We start from the raw sequence: 15,000 nt of genomic DNA, 5'->3' as shown, positions 1-15,000 counted from the left end.
TTTACTTTATGTAACACAGCTGTGTGACAGAGAGACTCTCTTTAGCCATGATACAGGACACTTCCTATCTGTTTGTCATCAGATGTTCCCTCAACAGTCACAGTCACCACACAGAAGCTTTGCCTGAATGCTTATTGGTCAGGTAAGGCAAATCATTACCCTGGCAACAAGGTCAGCTGGGGTTAAAATGGTAAATGGGTGTTTTACATGTTCAGATACACAATGGACGTAGCATTATTACCCTCTGATGTTTTCTCTCTCTCTCTCTCTCTCTCTCTCTCTCTCTCTCTCTCACTCTCTCTCCCTCACCACTAACTCCTAGTCCCTAACCCCTACACACTAGAGTAGATCTGAAAGGATTGGGTAGGCGTACACACAATACAGTGTGAATTCCACCCAGCCAATTAGAGTAACAAAATAACTATTTAGCTTCTTCGATCCAATCCTCTCAGGTCTAGATAGCATGCCTAGGTTTAGAGGCTAGGGGTTAAGGCTAGGGGTCTGGACTAGGAGTAGAAACTATGGGTCGATGCCTAGGGGTAGGGGCTAGGGGTCGATGTGGTATTGGGCTCATCGAGGGAACCAAACCAAAGAGAGTCTGTTTACAGGCGAATGGATCCATAGTAAATCAATGAAACAAGGACTCAGGGCACGGTCCCACTGTTCTCCTCTGACATCAGATAACTCTGAATCTGCCCTGTCCAGTAAATCTGAATCTGTGATCTGATGGTGCGCATGGCTGGGTACTGTAGTTCTGACAGCATATGGATTGTAGTTCTGACAGCATGTGGGCTGCTAGTCTGCAGGTCTGGGTACTGTAGTTCTGGCAGCATAGACAAGCAACAAACCTAATCAAACAACAGCATATAATCACAATGAATATCATACACGTTCATTACAAGATAGTTATCAAATGAGATTCAGATTCAGAAAAGCTTTATTGTCTACACATGGGTAATTGGTCTTACAAAATGACACAACACAGTATAAGAAACACAATAAATCAATTAGACTTAATAACCAAAGTTAACATGGTAGTTTACATGTGTAAATGTGCTTATTCCTGCAGGGTCAGGGCGGTACAGGGTCTCCCAACCGCCCCCAAAACACTCCAGGGGTGACACCTATCTCCTGCACAAGGTTGCGGGTTCGGTCCCCGGGTCGAACCAGGCAAGGATGCCACCTGTAGTCCTGTACTGATCTGACAGCAGGCCTGCACCATGCTGCTTGCACCTGTCCTGAGGGTGCAGATCAGTGCAGACAAGGTAGAGGAGACCCCCCCCCCCCTCCCTCCAGTGCACTGCCAGGGAGCAGGCGAGTGGACAGTCATTGTCTATAAATAGCAGAGGAATGGCGTTGATAGGCCTCATGGACCAGAGGTGGGGGGGGGAGTGGAAAAAGGATTAAAAGAGATACAGGGACGTATTCTGACTCTGTGTTTGTGTGTTTGTGTGTGTGTGTGTGTGTGTGTGTGTGTGTGTGTGTGTGTGTGTGTGTTTGTGTGTGTTTGAGTGTTTGTGTGTGTGCCGAGATGAGTGGTGTGGATTTCGCCCCCAGGCAGAATCTCCCCCACAGGTTCCGGTGGCCCAAGTCTTAGATCTGACGGGTAATAATTGTTCTGTTGTGGTTGTCAAGAATACCAACGTGCTGTCATGTCACAATGTTAGAATTGCATTTACTCTCAACGACTCAATGTCAAATACATTCTGAAAGATGACACTGTATTAATGTTGAGGCAACAGTTGACAGTGTTACGTCTAGTTGTAATAAAAGACAAAAGAAAAACACACACCCAAGGCAGAGGCGCAGACTCGTGGAACATAACTCGTGAAAGTTAAAGTTGGAACATAAAACGTGAAAATCACCATTCTTCCCTCATTGCTGTGACCTTTATTCACCTGACTGTTTCGGCTCAATAGCCTTCCTCGGGGTGATGTCATCATTAGCCACGTGATTGTCCTCGATTTACCAGGAGAGCAAATGTATCTTTCAAGTGCCGAACACTTAAAGGACTTCTAACAATGTAAGGTAGCATTGTTAATTAAGAGTCTTGAAAGGATTAAGGGATTAAAGAGATAGTATTGTAGTTCTGGGAGTTGTAGTCTTCAGTGTACTGCAACACTGGTCAAGACAATACTGTAAGAGACAACTATAAAGTTTCCCTTGTGACTTCTGGTAACCATAGGGATTTCCTCTGTGGTAACTATGTATCAACAATCTGCCTGTGACTGATGGGCCTGTGCTGCATCATAAATTCAGGCTTTTGTGTGTGTGTGTGTGTGTGTGTGTGTGTGTGTGCGCGTGTGTGTGTGTGTGTACCCCTGTGTATCCTTCTTCAAGTCTGTCTCAACCTCTGTGTGTCTTATTTGAAGAGAAGAGACTGCTGCTTTTGCCTCCTCTCTCTTTCTCTCCTCTCTTTGTCTCCCTCCCAGGCCACACCTTCCCCCGGGGATGGAGGGATTGCAATTGGAAGACAGAAGTGGAGCTCTTGGCGCTGACACAGGTGTGCTTGTTATTTTACCCTCACCCCCGCCCCCCTGCCCCCACCCTCCTCTCTCTCTCTCTCTCTGTCTCTCTCCTAATGCCTTCCCTTCCTCCTCCTCCCTCCACCTGCCAGGTGAATACATACCCAGCAGGACTAACGTGTGTACTAAGTGTTTTATGTTGTAAAGCCTCTTGGCGTCCTCCCAACACGGCTCCTATTGTCCTGTTTGTCTCCCAGCACGTCTCTCTCCGTGTCACTACTGATCTGAGAGGATAGCCCAGTCAAACAGCTGTTCACTATGATCAGTTAGCCAAGGAAAGGAGACACGGGAAGGAAGGATCACGGTTGGCTGGGGCAAAGAGACACAGGAAGGAAGGATCAGGGTTGGCCAAAGAAAGGAGACACATGAAGGAAGGATTAGGGTTGGCCAAGGAAAGGAAACAAGAGAAGGAAGACTTTGAAGAGTTTTGAGACAGAGCATAGAACTGATCAAACCCAGCCACTACCACCTTCAGTGGTTCCCCCTCCCCTCCTCTTCTCCTCTCCTCCTCCCCTCCTCCCCTCAGGGTTTCAGAGCAGGTCCCAGGACCTGGGGGTCAGAGGTCACTGGTCAACAATAGTGTTTCCACTCTGAGTCAGTGGTAGTCAAGGAAACAAAGGGAAAGAAGACTCAAAGTTGACAAACTGTCACTGTGTCTGAAGGTGACAGAGTGAGAGAGAGAGAGGGGGGGGGGGGGGGGGGATTAAGCACAGTTTGAAAAAACACTGTACATTAAGAGCAACTTTGTGTTTGTCAGGTGAATAGACTGCAGTGTGATGGGATCATCCAGGACCCCTACGACAACCTCAGTCAGAGAATCTCTCAGAGAACATTCCCCAAATCCTCCACCACTAGTTAACCCTATGCTAGCTCCAACCCTCACCCTCACCCTAACCCTAACCCTAACCCTAACCCTCACCCTAACCCTAACCCTCACCCTCACCCTAACCCTAACCCTAACCCTCACCCTCACCCTCACCCTAACCCTAACCCTAACCCTAACCCTCACGTAACGTATTATCAACAGGATGTCACTTCGCCTTCTCTCCTCTCCTCTGTTCTCAGCCGTCATCCCTCGATCATACACACTTCTCAAGAGTGTCTCACTCTATCCATCCCGACTTCCTCTAGTTGTCTACCTTTCTGCTGTCTCACTTTCCTCCTATTGCTCTTTTTCATACCCCGGCTGGCACAACTCATTCCTTCCCCTCCCCCTCTCACTCCCTCTCTCCCTCCCTCCCTTCCTCCCTCTCTCCCTCCCTCCCCCCCTTCTTTTATCCAGCCCCATTGATCATGCATGCAGAAACAGCACGCCCATCGCTCCAGTCAGGATAGGCGCTAGACTCTGTCCTACATACTCTTCTCTCGCTACGGTCCACCACACACACACACGCACGCGCACGCACGCGCACACACACACACACACACACACACACACACACACACACACACACACACACACACACACACACACACACACACACAACCTAAACCCACCATTCAGTCCCCCAACAAGCGTTTGACACACATACGCCCCTTGGCATGTCTCTGAAGTCACACGCACAACACACAAACACAGAATAACAGCCGTATTCAGTGCAATTTATTTTCTTTTTTTTTTTTGTAAATTCAACAATGGTTGACTCAAAGGACCACTGTAGCTGGTCAATTCAGTTCAATTTAAGAAAAAATACTGTATTTATCCCAGACTGGCAATTGTCCTGGGACATCAATACAGTATAATGCTGGCATACATATATATATATATATATATATATATATATATATATATATATATATATATATATAAAAGCACCAACACACACTATTATATAAACTCATGACTAACCAGTTAGCTGGATAGTTTACTCATAACACCACTGTACCTGGTTAGTTAGCTGGCTAGCTGACTCATAACACCACTGTACCTGGTTAGTTGACTCATAACACCACTGTACCTGGTTAGTTAGTTGGTTAGTTGACTCAGAGCACCACTGTACCTGGTTAGTTAGCTGGATAGTTGACTCATAACACCACTGTACCTGCTTAGTTAGTTGGTTAGTTGACTCAGAGCACCACAGTACCGGGTTAGTTAGCTGGCTAGTTGTCTGAGAGGACCACTGTACCTGGTGAGTTGACTCATGACTCCACTATAGCTGGTTAGTTAGCTGGTTAGTTGACTCAGTACACCACTGAACCGGGTTAGTTAGCTGGTTAGTTGGCTAAGTGGGTTAGGGTTAGGGTTGATCAGTGTACCAGTGTACTCTGGCTTAGCAGCAGTTGAACTAGCCTGGACAGCCTAGCAACCCTGGGAGGTTACAGTGGGACACCCTAGCAACCCCGGGAGGCTACAGGACTAGAGTGGACATCCTAGCAACCTTGTGAGGCTACAGGACTAGACTGGACAGCCTAGCAACCCTGGGAGGTTACAGTGGAACACCCTAGCAACCCCCGGGAGGCTACAGGACTAGAGTGAGGCTACAGGACTAGACTGGACACCCTAGCAACCTCAGGAGATTACAGTGGGACACCCTAGCACCCTCGGGAGATTACAGTGGGTCACCCTAGCAACCTCGGGAGGCTACAGGACTAGACTGGACACCGTAGCAACCTCTACAGCGGGACAAGCTGAAGGTCTCAGGTGACCATATTGGCCCGGCCTGAAGAGAAGCCTGCTTAGAAGGAAAGCTGCTAATCTGCCACTTAGTTGTCTAAGGCGGTCACATGGGGAGATTGTGTGTGTGTGTGTGTGTGTGTGTGTGTGTGTGTGAGAGAGAGTGTGTGGCATCGACTAGGGCTGAGGGATACTCACTAATAAGGGAGACTTACGTCCCAGCAATGTGCGCGTCATATCAACCTCCTACAGAGCATGTAGCCTGAAGACCTACTGTAGATAGCAGGCGTCAAATTTGACATTTGGAGGTAGAAATATCCAAAATATGTCTCCTTCTTTTTGTGATCATCTCACATTACACTTAAAGGGCAGACAGAATAGGGAGAAAACTATTGTTCTCTATTTAATCATGTCCAAATATCATCCACACAAACCATCTGTTCCCATATCAATTGTAACATCAATGGGAGTCCCATTCCTTCTAACCCTAACATAATCCTCCCCAGTCCAAACATGTACCACTGTTGTCCTTTTTCCCTATTCAAGCCCTGATTATGTCCAGTTTGTTCACATTATAACCGATCAGTCTCGCTGACTCACACCAAGGTCAGGTACCTACATGCCTCAGTATCCACATAGAGAAGAGCTAAAGTTCCTGTTAACAGATTCATCCTTTAGGCCTCGCAAAGTGATCTCCCTGTAGAACGGCGGGGAAACACTGCATGAGAGCGCCGCTCTCTCATGTATAAAGGCGGCGTGGGGAGAGAGAGGGGGGGGGGGGGGTACGGGAAAACGAGAGAGAGAGGCGGAGTCTCGGCTTTGTGTGTGTGTGTGTGTGTGTGTGTGTGTGTGTGTGTGTGTGTGTGTGTGTGCTCCGTGCTCGTCCCTCCTCCTCTAGACAAACCACCCCCACCCCACCCCCCTCGGCCACCCGCCCCTGAGTCTGCAACTCTCTGCCTTTCCTCACCTCATAGCCAGCAACGGAGGAGCAGCATGGATACGGAAGGGAGCCAGATCAGCCTGTCCTCCGCGGACTCCCCCCACGACCCCTGGTAAACCTCCTCTGCCGTCCTACCTGCACCTCGGCCCGGCTTTCCTCCTGCAGTTAGTTAGTTGATGTGGAGTCCACCGGAGCGCCGAGACAAAAGACAAGCATGCTTGTTCTGATGTGCTTGCTCTGTGTAGTCCGCTCAACCGTATCACCGCCGCGCACCCGCGCGGGATACCGTCCTGTTGTTTATTTGTCTGATTTGAGCGAGGAGTAGACGGCTTGTATTTGTTCTAACTTTTTCTCTTCATGTAGAGATGATTTCGTTTCTCGGGAATTATAACGGCCCGATCTGGCCACTGCTGCATGTACAACATGGCCGATTTGTTCTTTACTTTATTGATGCTATTTTGTGTGTTAAGTACACGCAGCTTTACCAACTGAGTACTGCTTTCAAGGGAATATGTAACACCTCTCTCCTCGCATCTCTTCTCCTCTCTCTCATTCAGCAAAATGTTCATCGGGGGGCTGAGTTGGCAAACAACACAAGGTGAGCTGTCCCGCGAGATACTTCTACCTCTAGTCCCTGGATGCAGATCAAACATATACATACACGTTGTAATTACATGGTTATAACGAATATTAGGCTACAATGTTACAATCACTGATCTGTGAAGGCGTACGTGTGGTGTTAGGCCTTGGAAGTTTCCAAAAGGAGAGTTTATAGTTTCTGCTGCCGAAATCAAAGCTTTCATTCAAGACGGATCAGCTCGAGGGATTTAGACGGCTGGAACACAGACCCCGAGGCGATGCGGATTAAAGCTGCAAATTCGTTTAAAATTGCTTATCTAGCTGTCTGTTTTGAATTATGATGTGATGTTTAGGGTTTGTCTACACAAACTATGTAAGAAAAAAAGTTTTTCTTTAGATATCCGATTGAGATACATGCCTGATTCAGTGTGGTATTGTTGAGAACCTCGTGCCATCTCGGCTAAGGGCAGGCATGTTTTTTGTTGGTGTTACATTGTTACGTGTTATTCAGGCTTACTGGTGCCATTCATTCAGTTAACTCACTGTGTCTGAGTGAGGGATTTAGCCTACTTGTATGGCTAGATGCAATTATTGTAAATGGTGCCCTTCGTTTGGTTAACACGAGTCATATCCAACAATAATACAGCGATACAACAACATGTACGATTCAATACAGGCTGTTCGGGAGTTGAGCCATCTCTCTGGCCTCTTTGAATAAAATCGTCGCCACAGAGACAAACAAAACGTGGTCTACCGTGTTATCTTATGGCGTTGTTGCCAACGTCAGTAATTGTAGCAAACAGTAAATTATGTATGTTGAAGATATGTGTTCACTCTTTTAACAGAGGGATTGAAGGAATACTTCTGTAAATTCGGCGAGGTGAAGGAGTGTATGGTGATGCGAGATCCTGTTACGAAGCGCTCAAGGTAAGAGGCGTGCGCTCTTAGTCGACTTATCATTGGCGCACGTTTGTTTATTTTCATAAGAAAAACAAGACTTTATTGACGCAAAGCGTCCAAGGGGTAGTCGTTATATTGTTATAAATCAAAGCCTTGTTTTCCAGGGGGTTCGGGTTCGTCACATACGTCGACCAGGTCGGGGTGGATAATGTTCTGGCGCAAAACAGACATGAGCTGGATTCTAAAACAGTAAGTTCCATTCATGACGTCGACCTCTTTTACTTTATTTATTTTTCTATGAAACAGTTTATGATGAACATAAACAACGTTGTAAGTCACTGATGCAGCAATACAACATGGGATATGGGAAAAGGCACGGACAATGTTGTGGATTTGGGCCTACTTTGCAAACAGTTAGAACTCAAAGCCCTAATTGATGCATGCCTATGCATTACAGAGAGTTCCAAACTCTCATGAGCTCATGAGGCAGTTGTGGGTCTATCATGTTTTCATAGCACCTAGGCCTATATGGTATTGCCATGTGTGAAGAGGTAACTTGTAAAGTTTAGGAAAGTTTAGACGGCTCCCCTTACCCCTCCCTCCCTCCCACCATCCGGCTGCAGGGCGCGCGACATGAAAGCGTTCTTTCTTGCTGTTCATCTCCATGGTTACCGGGGGACCGAGACGGGGGTAGCCTCCCTCAAAAAATCACAAAAGTTTAGACTAGAGTGTTAAAAGTTAGCAACAGTTTATATAGGCATAAGGGTTTGATTGCGATTTGATGCGTTTGTAAAACCGTTGGATAAGCTGAGGGGTGCATGATTTGTTTCGCCTAAATGTCAACATTTGTTTGTCTTGGTGTAGCTCTCAACAGATTCAATGTCTGTGCTAGACTAGACAGTGGAAGGATGTCACTGTAACATTGCTGGAGAAATCACACTCCTTAAACACTGTTTTTGTTGACAGCATAATACAATTTGAGTGTGCTGATTGATGCTTGTATTTGAATTTCTATAAAAAAGTGTGAATGTGTGTGTTGGTTATTCGCATGGCCTTCTCAGGCTCAATTGGCCTGTGGATGTGGTGGGTGTGTCTGATAGTCTGAGAGGTAGCAGAGCGGCCCCCTCCACACACACACACACACACTTGAATATGCACAGACACACGCACACATGAATATGCACATAGAGAATCACATGCACAGTGAATATTAGTGGATCAAAACCTTTTTTGTTCAAGGTGAGAGAGGAAGGTGGATTATGTAGCTAGCTGGGGTGGGTGGGGTGGGGGGCTGTTGCCCTGGGAGAAGGAGGGAGGGTGGGGCGTTGTCCCGGGAGAAGGGGGGGGGGGCAGACTCAGTCACTGGGGCCAGGATTGTGATTATGTGGCCTTGTGGGACTTTCGTCGCCACAACAACACAGCGTCTCATTAGCAACCATGCCAAGACAAACCATCCTGACATCCAGATATCAAACAGGTGATGATAGTGGTGTGCTGTTGGCGTGTGGAAGGCATGACTAGGATATTACATCACACAGCTGCAGCTCCTTAGCATGTTCCAGTGGTATTGACTAATGTTCTGATTCTACAAACATGATACACGTCAGGATGCAGATTTCGCAGTCCGTGAAGTAATGTAACGTGCTACACCAGAAACGTGAACAGTTGCATGCATGGATGCAAAAATATATAGCCCAATTATCAACTAGGACTGTATTTCGGTTTACTAGCTCAATTTTCAAACAGGTACCGCTTTTGTGTCTATGTACTACTATTATCAATGTTTCTATTACATCACCTTACTATGAATATGAGATGTGTTTTTAAGCGTCCGAAAAGCATTGAAACATCACTCGAAGCATCATTTTATGTTGCTGCTACAGCAGCCGCACAACGTCTAAGCTTTACGCATGTGCTGGTGTAGCAGGTAACATACAATACAATATAGTACAATACATTATAGTACAATACAATATAGTACAATACAATATAGTCCATCAACTCTGTATCACGCTAGTGTCTGGTTTATCTGTTCATATCTGTCACTTTAGTTACTGTGTGACCTCTAACCCCCCCATCTCCCTCAGCCACACTCCCTAAATCTCTCCATCCGTCTCATTCTTACTCTCTCTCCCTTTGTCACTGCCTATCTTGTCCTGCAGTTAGTGCCCATCTCGTTCCCTTTCACCTCCTTTCTTCAAACCCTTAAATCGTCTTCCTCTCTCCCTTCCTCCTCCTCCTCCTCCTCCTCCTCCTCCTCCTTCCTCTCCGCCTCTGTATTCCCCTCCCTCTCTCCAGTGGATGGTGTCTATTGTCTGAGCAGCATGAGATGGGATGAGTAGAGGAGTGAAATTCCTCTCTGGAATTAGAAAGAATGTTCCACGCTTTGAGTGTTTTTTTTATTCTCACCCCATGGAGGGTGAGAGAGAAACAGGGAGAAAGAAAAGAGAGAAAGAGACTAGGTGAATGAGAGAGGGCTTGGCTGAAGGAGGGAGGGTGTAACGCTCTGAAAGGTAGTCACTAAATGTTTGGAATTCTAGAAGCAAAGAACGAGTAAGATGTTGGAGAAAAGTGATTTCACTCTTTCTTTACCATCTGCAAGATTATCAAAGTTTACACTATTGTTTTGAAGTGTAGCAGATAGTCTACTAGTATGGTCTGCTTAGAGATCCTAGATATGGTTAGAGTTAGCTCTGCTAGGTTTGGGTGGAGTTAGCTGTGCTAGGTTTGGTTGGAGTTAGCTCTGCTAGGTTTGGGTGGAGTTAGCTGTGCTAGGTATGGTTAGAGTTAGCTGTGCTAGGTTTGGTTGGAGTTAGCCCTGCTAGGTTTGGGTGGAGTTAGCTGTGCTAGGTATGGTTAGAGTTAGCTGTGCTAGGTATGGTTAGAGTTAGCTGTGCTAGGTTTGGGTGGAGTTAGCTGTGCTAGGTTTGGTTGGAGTTAGCTGTGCTAGGTTTGGTTGGAGTTAGCTGTGCTAGGTTTGGGTGGAGTTAGCTGTGCTAGGTTTGGGTGGAGTTAGCTGTGCTAGGTATGGTTGGAGTTAGCTGTGCTAGGTATGGTTGGAGTTAGCCATGCTACTCTAGGTATCTAGTTGTGCTAGGTGTGGTTGGAGTTAGCTGTGCTAGGTATGGTTAGAGTTAGCTGTGCTAGGTATGGTTAGAGTTAGCCATGCTAGGTATGGTTAGAATTAGCTGCGCTAGTCGTGGTCCTGTTTCTAGCTCTTCGGAGATTAGAGCTCTAGTGCTGACGAAGGAGAGGGGGATGGAGAGATAGAGAGAGAGAGGGAGGGAGAGAGAGAGGGAGGCACAACCCCTAGTCTGTAATTAGTATGGATCTCCAAAGCAACTAATCGGATTGAAGGAAACAAACTGGATTGGGCATCCGAGGTACAGCTGAAGCTAAAGCCTCTTCCTGTCGTATATACCTGCCTTTCACACACACACACACACACACACACACACACACATACACACACACACACACATACACACACACACACACACACACACACACACACACACACACTCAATCAGTTGTCCTAGCAGGGTCTTAGGGGTAGGGTAGGGGGAAGCCTCATTAGGGATCTTCGTTAACTAATTACTTCACCATTGTTCAGCTGTGCATATTGACCCTGAATGGCCTCGAGACCTAGATCGCCTGGCTGTCTGTCCATGCAGCGACACGCCACCTCCTCTCTCTCTGTGTGTGTGTGTGTGTGTGTGTGTGTGTGTGTGTGAACAGGATCTTCCTATGCATGTTTACGTATATGTACAGTAGTGTGTGTGTGTGTGTATTGTATGGGTTGATCAGCAAGTGAAGGGCGAGGTTGAGTGTGTGTGTGTGTGTGTGTGTGTGTGTTGGGGAGCCCCAGCTCCTGTGTGTGTCCATCTGTTTTGTCCTCTTTGTCCTGTTAATGAGTGTGAGCAGAGGGGCTCCTGCTGGGCCAAGCTTCACCCAGCACTAATGGGACGGCCCACTCTCGTACGCCCAATGTGTTCCTCAACATCTCTTCCCCTTCACTGTTTTTCTTTCTTTTACTCACCCACTCTCTTCTTTTTTTCTATCATAAACAATCTCTCCCTTACACTTCCACACACACACACACACACACACACACACACACACACACACACACACACACACACACACACAAAACCCCTCTATACACACACACACACACACACTCCCACACACACACACACACACACACACACACACACACACACACACAAAACCCCTCTATACACACACACACACACACACTCCCACACACACACACACACACACACACACACACACACACAACCCCTCTATACACACACACACTCCCACACACACACACCCACACTCCCACACACACACGGCTGGGAGGATTTGTTCGTTCCAGGAGTGTAATAGAAGTTGCGTGAGAGCAGCTACAGTGTGAACAGCGGGAGTCTGTGTTGCCATGGTCACAGTATCAAAGGGAACAATGTACTCGTACACGTACTCATGTTGATTTGACATTTGTTTGTTTGTTTGTTTCAGTTGTTGACATGTCCGGATGGATTGGGCAGTGTGAGGTGACTATCGTGGTCGACTAGTCTAAACCTGAGCCACTATTGGTGGTAGACTAGTCTAGTCTAGTCTTAACCTAAGCCACTCTCAGTGATCGACTAGTCTAGTCTTAACCTAAGCCACTATTAGTGGTAGACTAGTCTAGTCTTAACCTAAGCCACTATCGGTGATCGACTAGCCTAGTCTTAACCTCAGCCCCTATCGGCTATCGATGATTGATCCTGCTGTGTACGTATTGTAGATCTAAACCCTGTCGTTGACGATACTAAACAGCATGGCATGACTGCAGTCAGGTGATTAGATCTGGAATGGTCTTGTAGTAACTTCTATAATATAATAGTCTTATGTAGTATCTTCTGTAATATAATATACTTATAGTATCTTCTATAACATAATAGTCGCTGGTCAGGTCGCTGCCCGCTGGTCTACTCATTGATCATCTTCACATCGATTGTTAAATATTGATACTCTGGACATGACGATGCTTGAGGTATTTAGAATAGGTCGGCTATTGGACTCCTTTCATCTTCATCTCTACACGTCCCGTTTGTACATTTGGACTGGCAGAACTTTTAGATATCATTTATAAATCATAGTTTTCCCCTGGAACAATGATGTTGACTATGAGTAGGTTGACTATGTCAAATGGGCGTATGGTTGTAGTTTTCCACAGTGATGGGATTCCCAGCGCCATAGGAGAGAGTCTTATGATCCCAACACTTCATAAAGGGAATGGCATGAAATTCCTTTCACATTCCACACGGATTTGCAAACTTGATATCATTAAGCTTGAACTCTGTGGGGTAGAGCATGATCTCCAAAATTATTTGTGACTCTTTCTAATACGTTCTCTTTATCTCTCTCTCTCTCTCTTTCTCTCTCTCTCCCCCCTCCCTCCAGATTGATCCTAAGGTGGCGTTTCCTCGTAGAGCTCAGCCCAAGGTGAGTCTTGGCCCTGATTGGGTTAACTCTCTAGATTCACGGTGATGTCACACCTGTCACCTCCTATTATATGGGATTATATTCCTGTCACGTGACAGAGGAGCAGTAAACCTCACCATACTTACATGCAACCTAAGCCCCCCCCATCCCCCCGCCGACCCTTTTTTTCAAACAACCTCTAACCCCTACACAACCCCACCCCTCCCCCACCTCACCATACTTAGACACAACCCCTAACCCCTACTCACGCTGTGCTCTGATTGGTTGTAATGCCAGTGTGTCTTCCTGGTTGATGCTAGCTGGTGACCCGGACTAAGAAGATCTTTGTTGGAGGTCTGTCCGTCAACACAACTATGGATGATGTCAAGCAGTACTTTGACCAGTTTGGAAAGGTAAATATAGATATTATTACAGTATCCCAACTCACAGATTTTTTCCCTAAAATCCCATTCACATCCCTTTCATATGTATCTACATGTGTGCTTCTTTCTCCCTTTGTCTCTCTCGTTCCCTCTCAATTTAATTAAATTCAAAGGAGCTTTATGGGCATGGAATTACGCACATTTCTTTTCAAAAGAATAAAGACAAAGTGTAAATGTAAATAAACATCTCTCTCAGAGGAGAAGCTAATGTCAGAGAAAAGTTGAAAGGGGGAGTTAAATAGTGAAAGGCAAACATGCTTTGGTGACAAATATGTAGAAAGAGCGAGAGGAGGGATAGAAAGTGAGAAGGAGAAAGAGAGGGATAGAGAGAGAGAAGGAGAAAGAGAGGGGGATAGAGAGAGAGAAGGAGAAAGAGAGGAGGGATAGAAAGAGAGAAGGAGAAAGAGAGGGGGATAGAGAGAGAGAAGGAGAAAGAGAGGGGGATAGAGAGAGAGAAGGAGAAAGAGAAGGGGATAGAGAGAGAGAAGGAGAAAGAGAGGGGGATAGAGAGAGAGAAGGAGAAAGAGAGGGGGATAGAGAGAGAGAAGGAGAAAGAGAAGGGGATAGAGAGAGTGAGACAGAGTGAAGAAGCACCTCCTGGAGAGAGGGAGGGGTACTCAGAAGGGTAAAAGTGTTTTCAAACTGCAGGAGAGAAGAGGAAAGCAAAAACTTATGAGAGGAACCAACCTATAGATCTCTGACCAGTATAACTGTGGAACCGACTGGTAGAACTGTGGAACTGAATGGTAGAACTGTGGAACTGAATGGTAGAACTGTGGAACCGACTGGTAGAACTGTGGAACTGAATGGTAGAACTGAATGGTAGAACTGACTGGTAGAACTGACTGGTAGAACTGACTGGTAGAACTGACTGGTAGAACTGTGGAACCGACTGGTAGAACTGTGGAACCGACTGGTAGAACTGTGGAACTGAATGGTAGAACTGACTGGTAGAACTGACTGGTAGAACTGTGGAACCGACTGGTAGAACTGTGGAACTGAATGGTAGAACTGACTGGTAGAACTGTGGAACTGAATGGTAGAACTGACTGGTAAAACTGTGGAACTGACTGGTAGAACTGTGGAACTGAATGGTAGAACTGACTGGTAGAACTGTGGAACTGACTGGTAGAACTGTGGAACTGAATGGTAGAACTGACTGGTAGAACTGTGGAACTGACTGGTAGAACTGTGGAACTGAATGGTAGAACAGCATTGTTATGACATCCCCTTTTCTTTTTTTCAGTGTTTAGCTAAGATTTGACATGTTGAATCTTGGAGAGGCAACAGCCAACAGGAAGCATTCTGAAACTGGGTAGTTCAGATCAATACAATCTGAACCGGGCTTTAGGGAGAGAACTAGTGAGAGAGAGAGGTGTAGTTGGGAGGGAGGGTGGAGGGGGGGGGTCTCCGATCTGAACTAATTTGATGCAACAGCTGCTCCCCCCCCCACCCGTTGCCTTGGAAACCTGCTTTTGCCCATTGTCCAGCCCTTTCGAAAGGCTGTGTTCTATGAAAAAAGTT

At 46.4% G+C, this 15,000-nt stretch overlaps 1 protein-coding gene across 2 annotated transcripts in view; it reads left to right on the top strand.

Annotated features, from left to right (window-relative positions):
- Positions 1–6,127: 6,127 nt before the first annotated feature.
- LOC310804146 (RNA-binding protein Musashi homolog 1-like) overlaps positions 6,128–15,000 on the top strand; it is a 15,620-nt gene continuing 6,747 nt past the window's right edge. For both annotated transcript variants that reach the window (XM_083669262.1, XM_083669261.1), the window contains exons 1-6: positions 6,128–6,191; positions 6,637–6,677; positions 7,504–7,585; positions 7,723–7,807; positions 13,013–13,054; positions 13,354–13,446. In XM_083669262.1, coding sequence (XP_083525388.1) covers positions 6,133–6,191; positions 6,637–6,677; positions 7,504–7,585; positions 7,723–7,807; positions 13,013–13,054; positions 13,354–13,446 — 402 coding nt within the window. In that variant the 5' untranslated portion in view covers positions 6,128–6,132. The remainder of the gene's footprint in view (positions 6,192–6,636; positions 6,678–7,503; positions 7,586–7,722; positions 7,808–13,012; positions 13,055–13,353; positions 13,447–15,000) is intronic.

Source organism: Argentina silus (genome assembly GCF_951799395.1).
Source record: "Argentina silus genome assembly, chromosome: 4".
NCBI classification, from domain to species: domain Eukaryota; kingdom Metazoa; phylum Chordata; class Actinopteri; order Argentiniformes; family Argentinidae; genus Argentina; species Argentina silus.
Note: the sequence above shows the minus strand (reverse complement) of the source record. Positions and strands in the feature narration are given on the sequence as shown.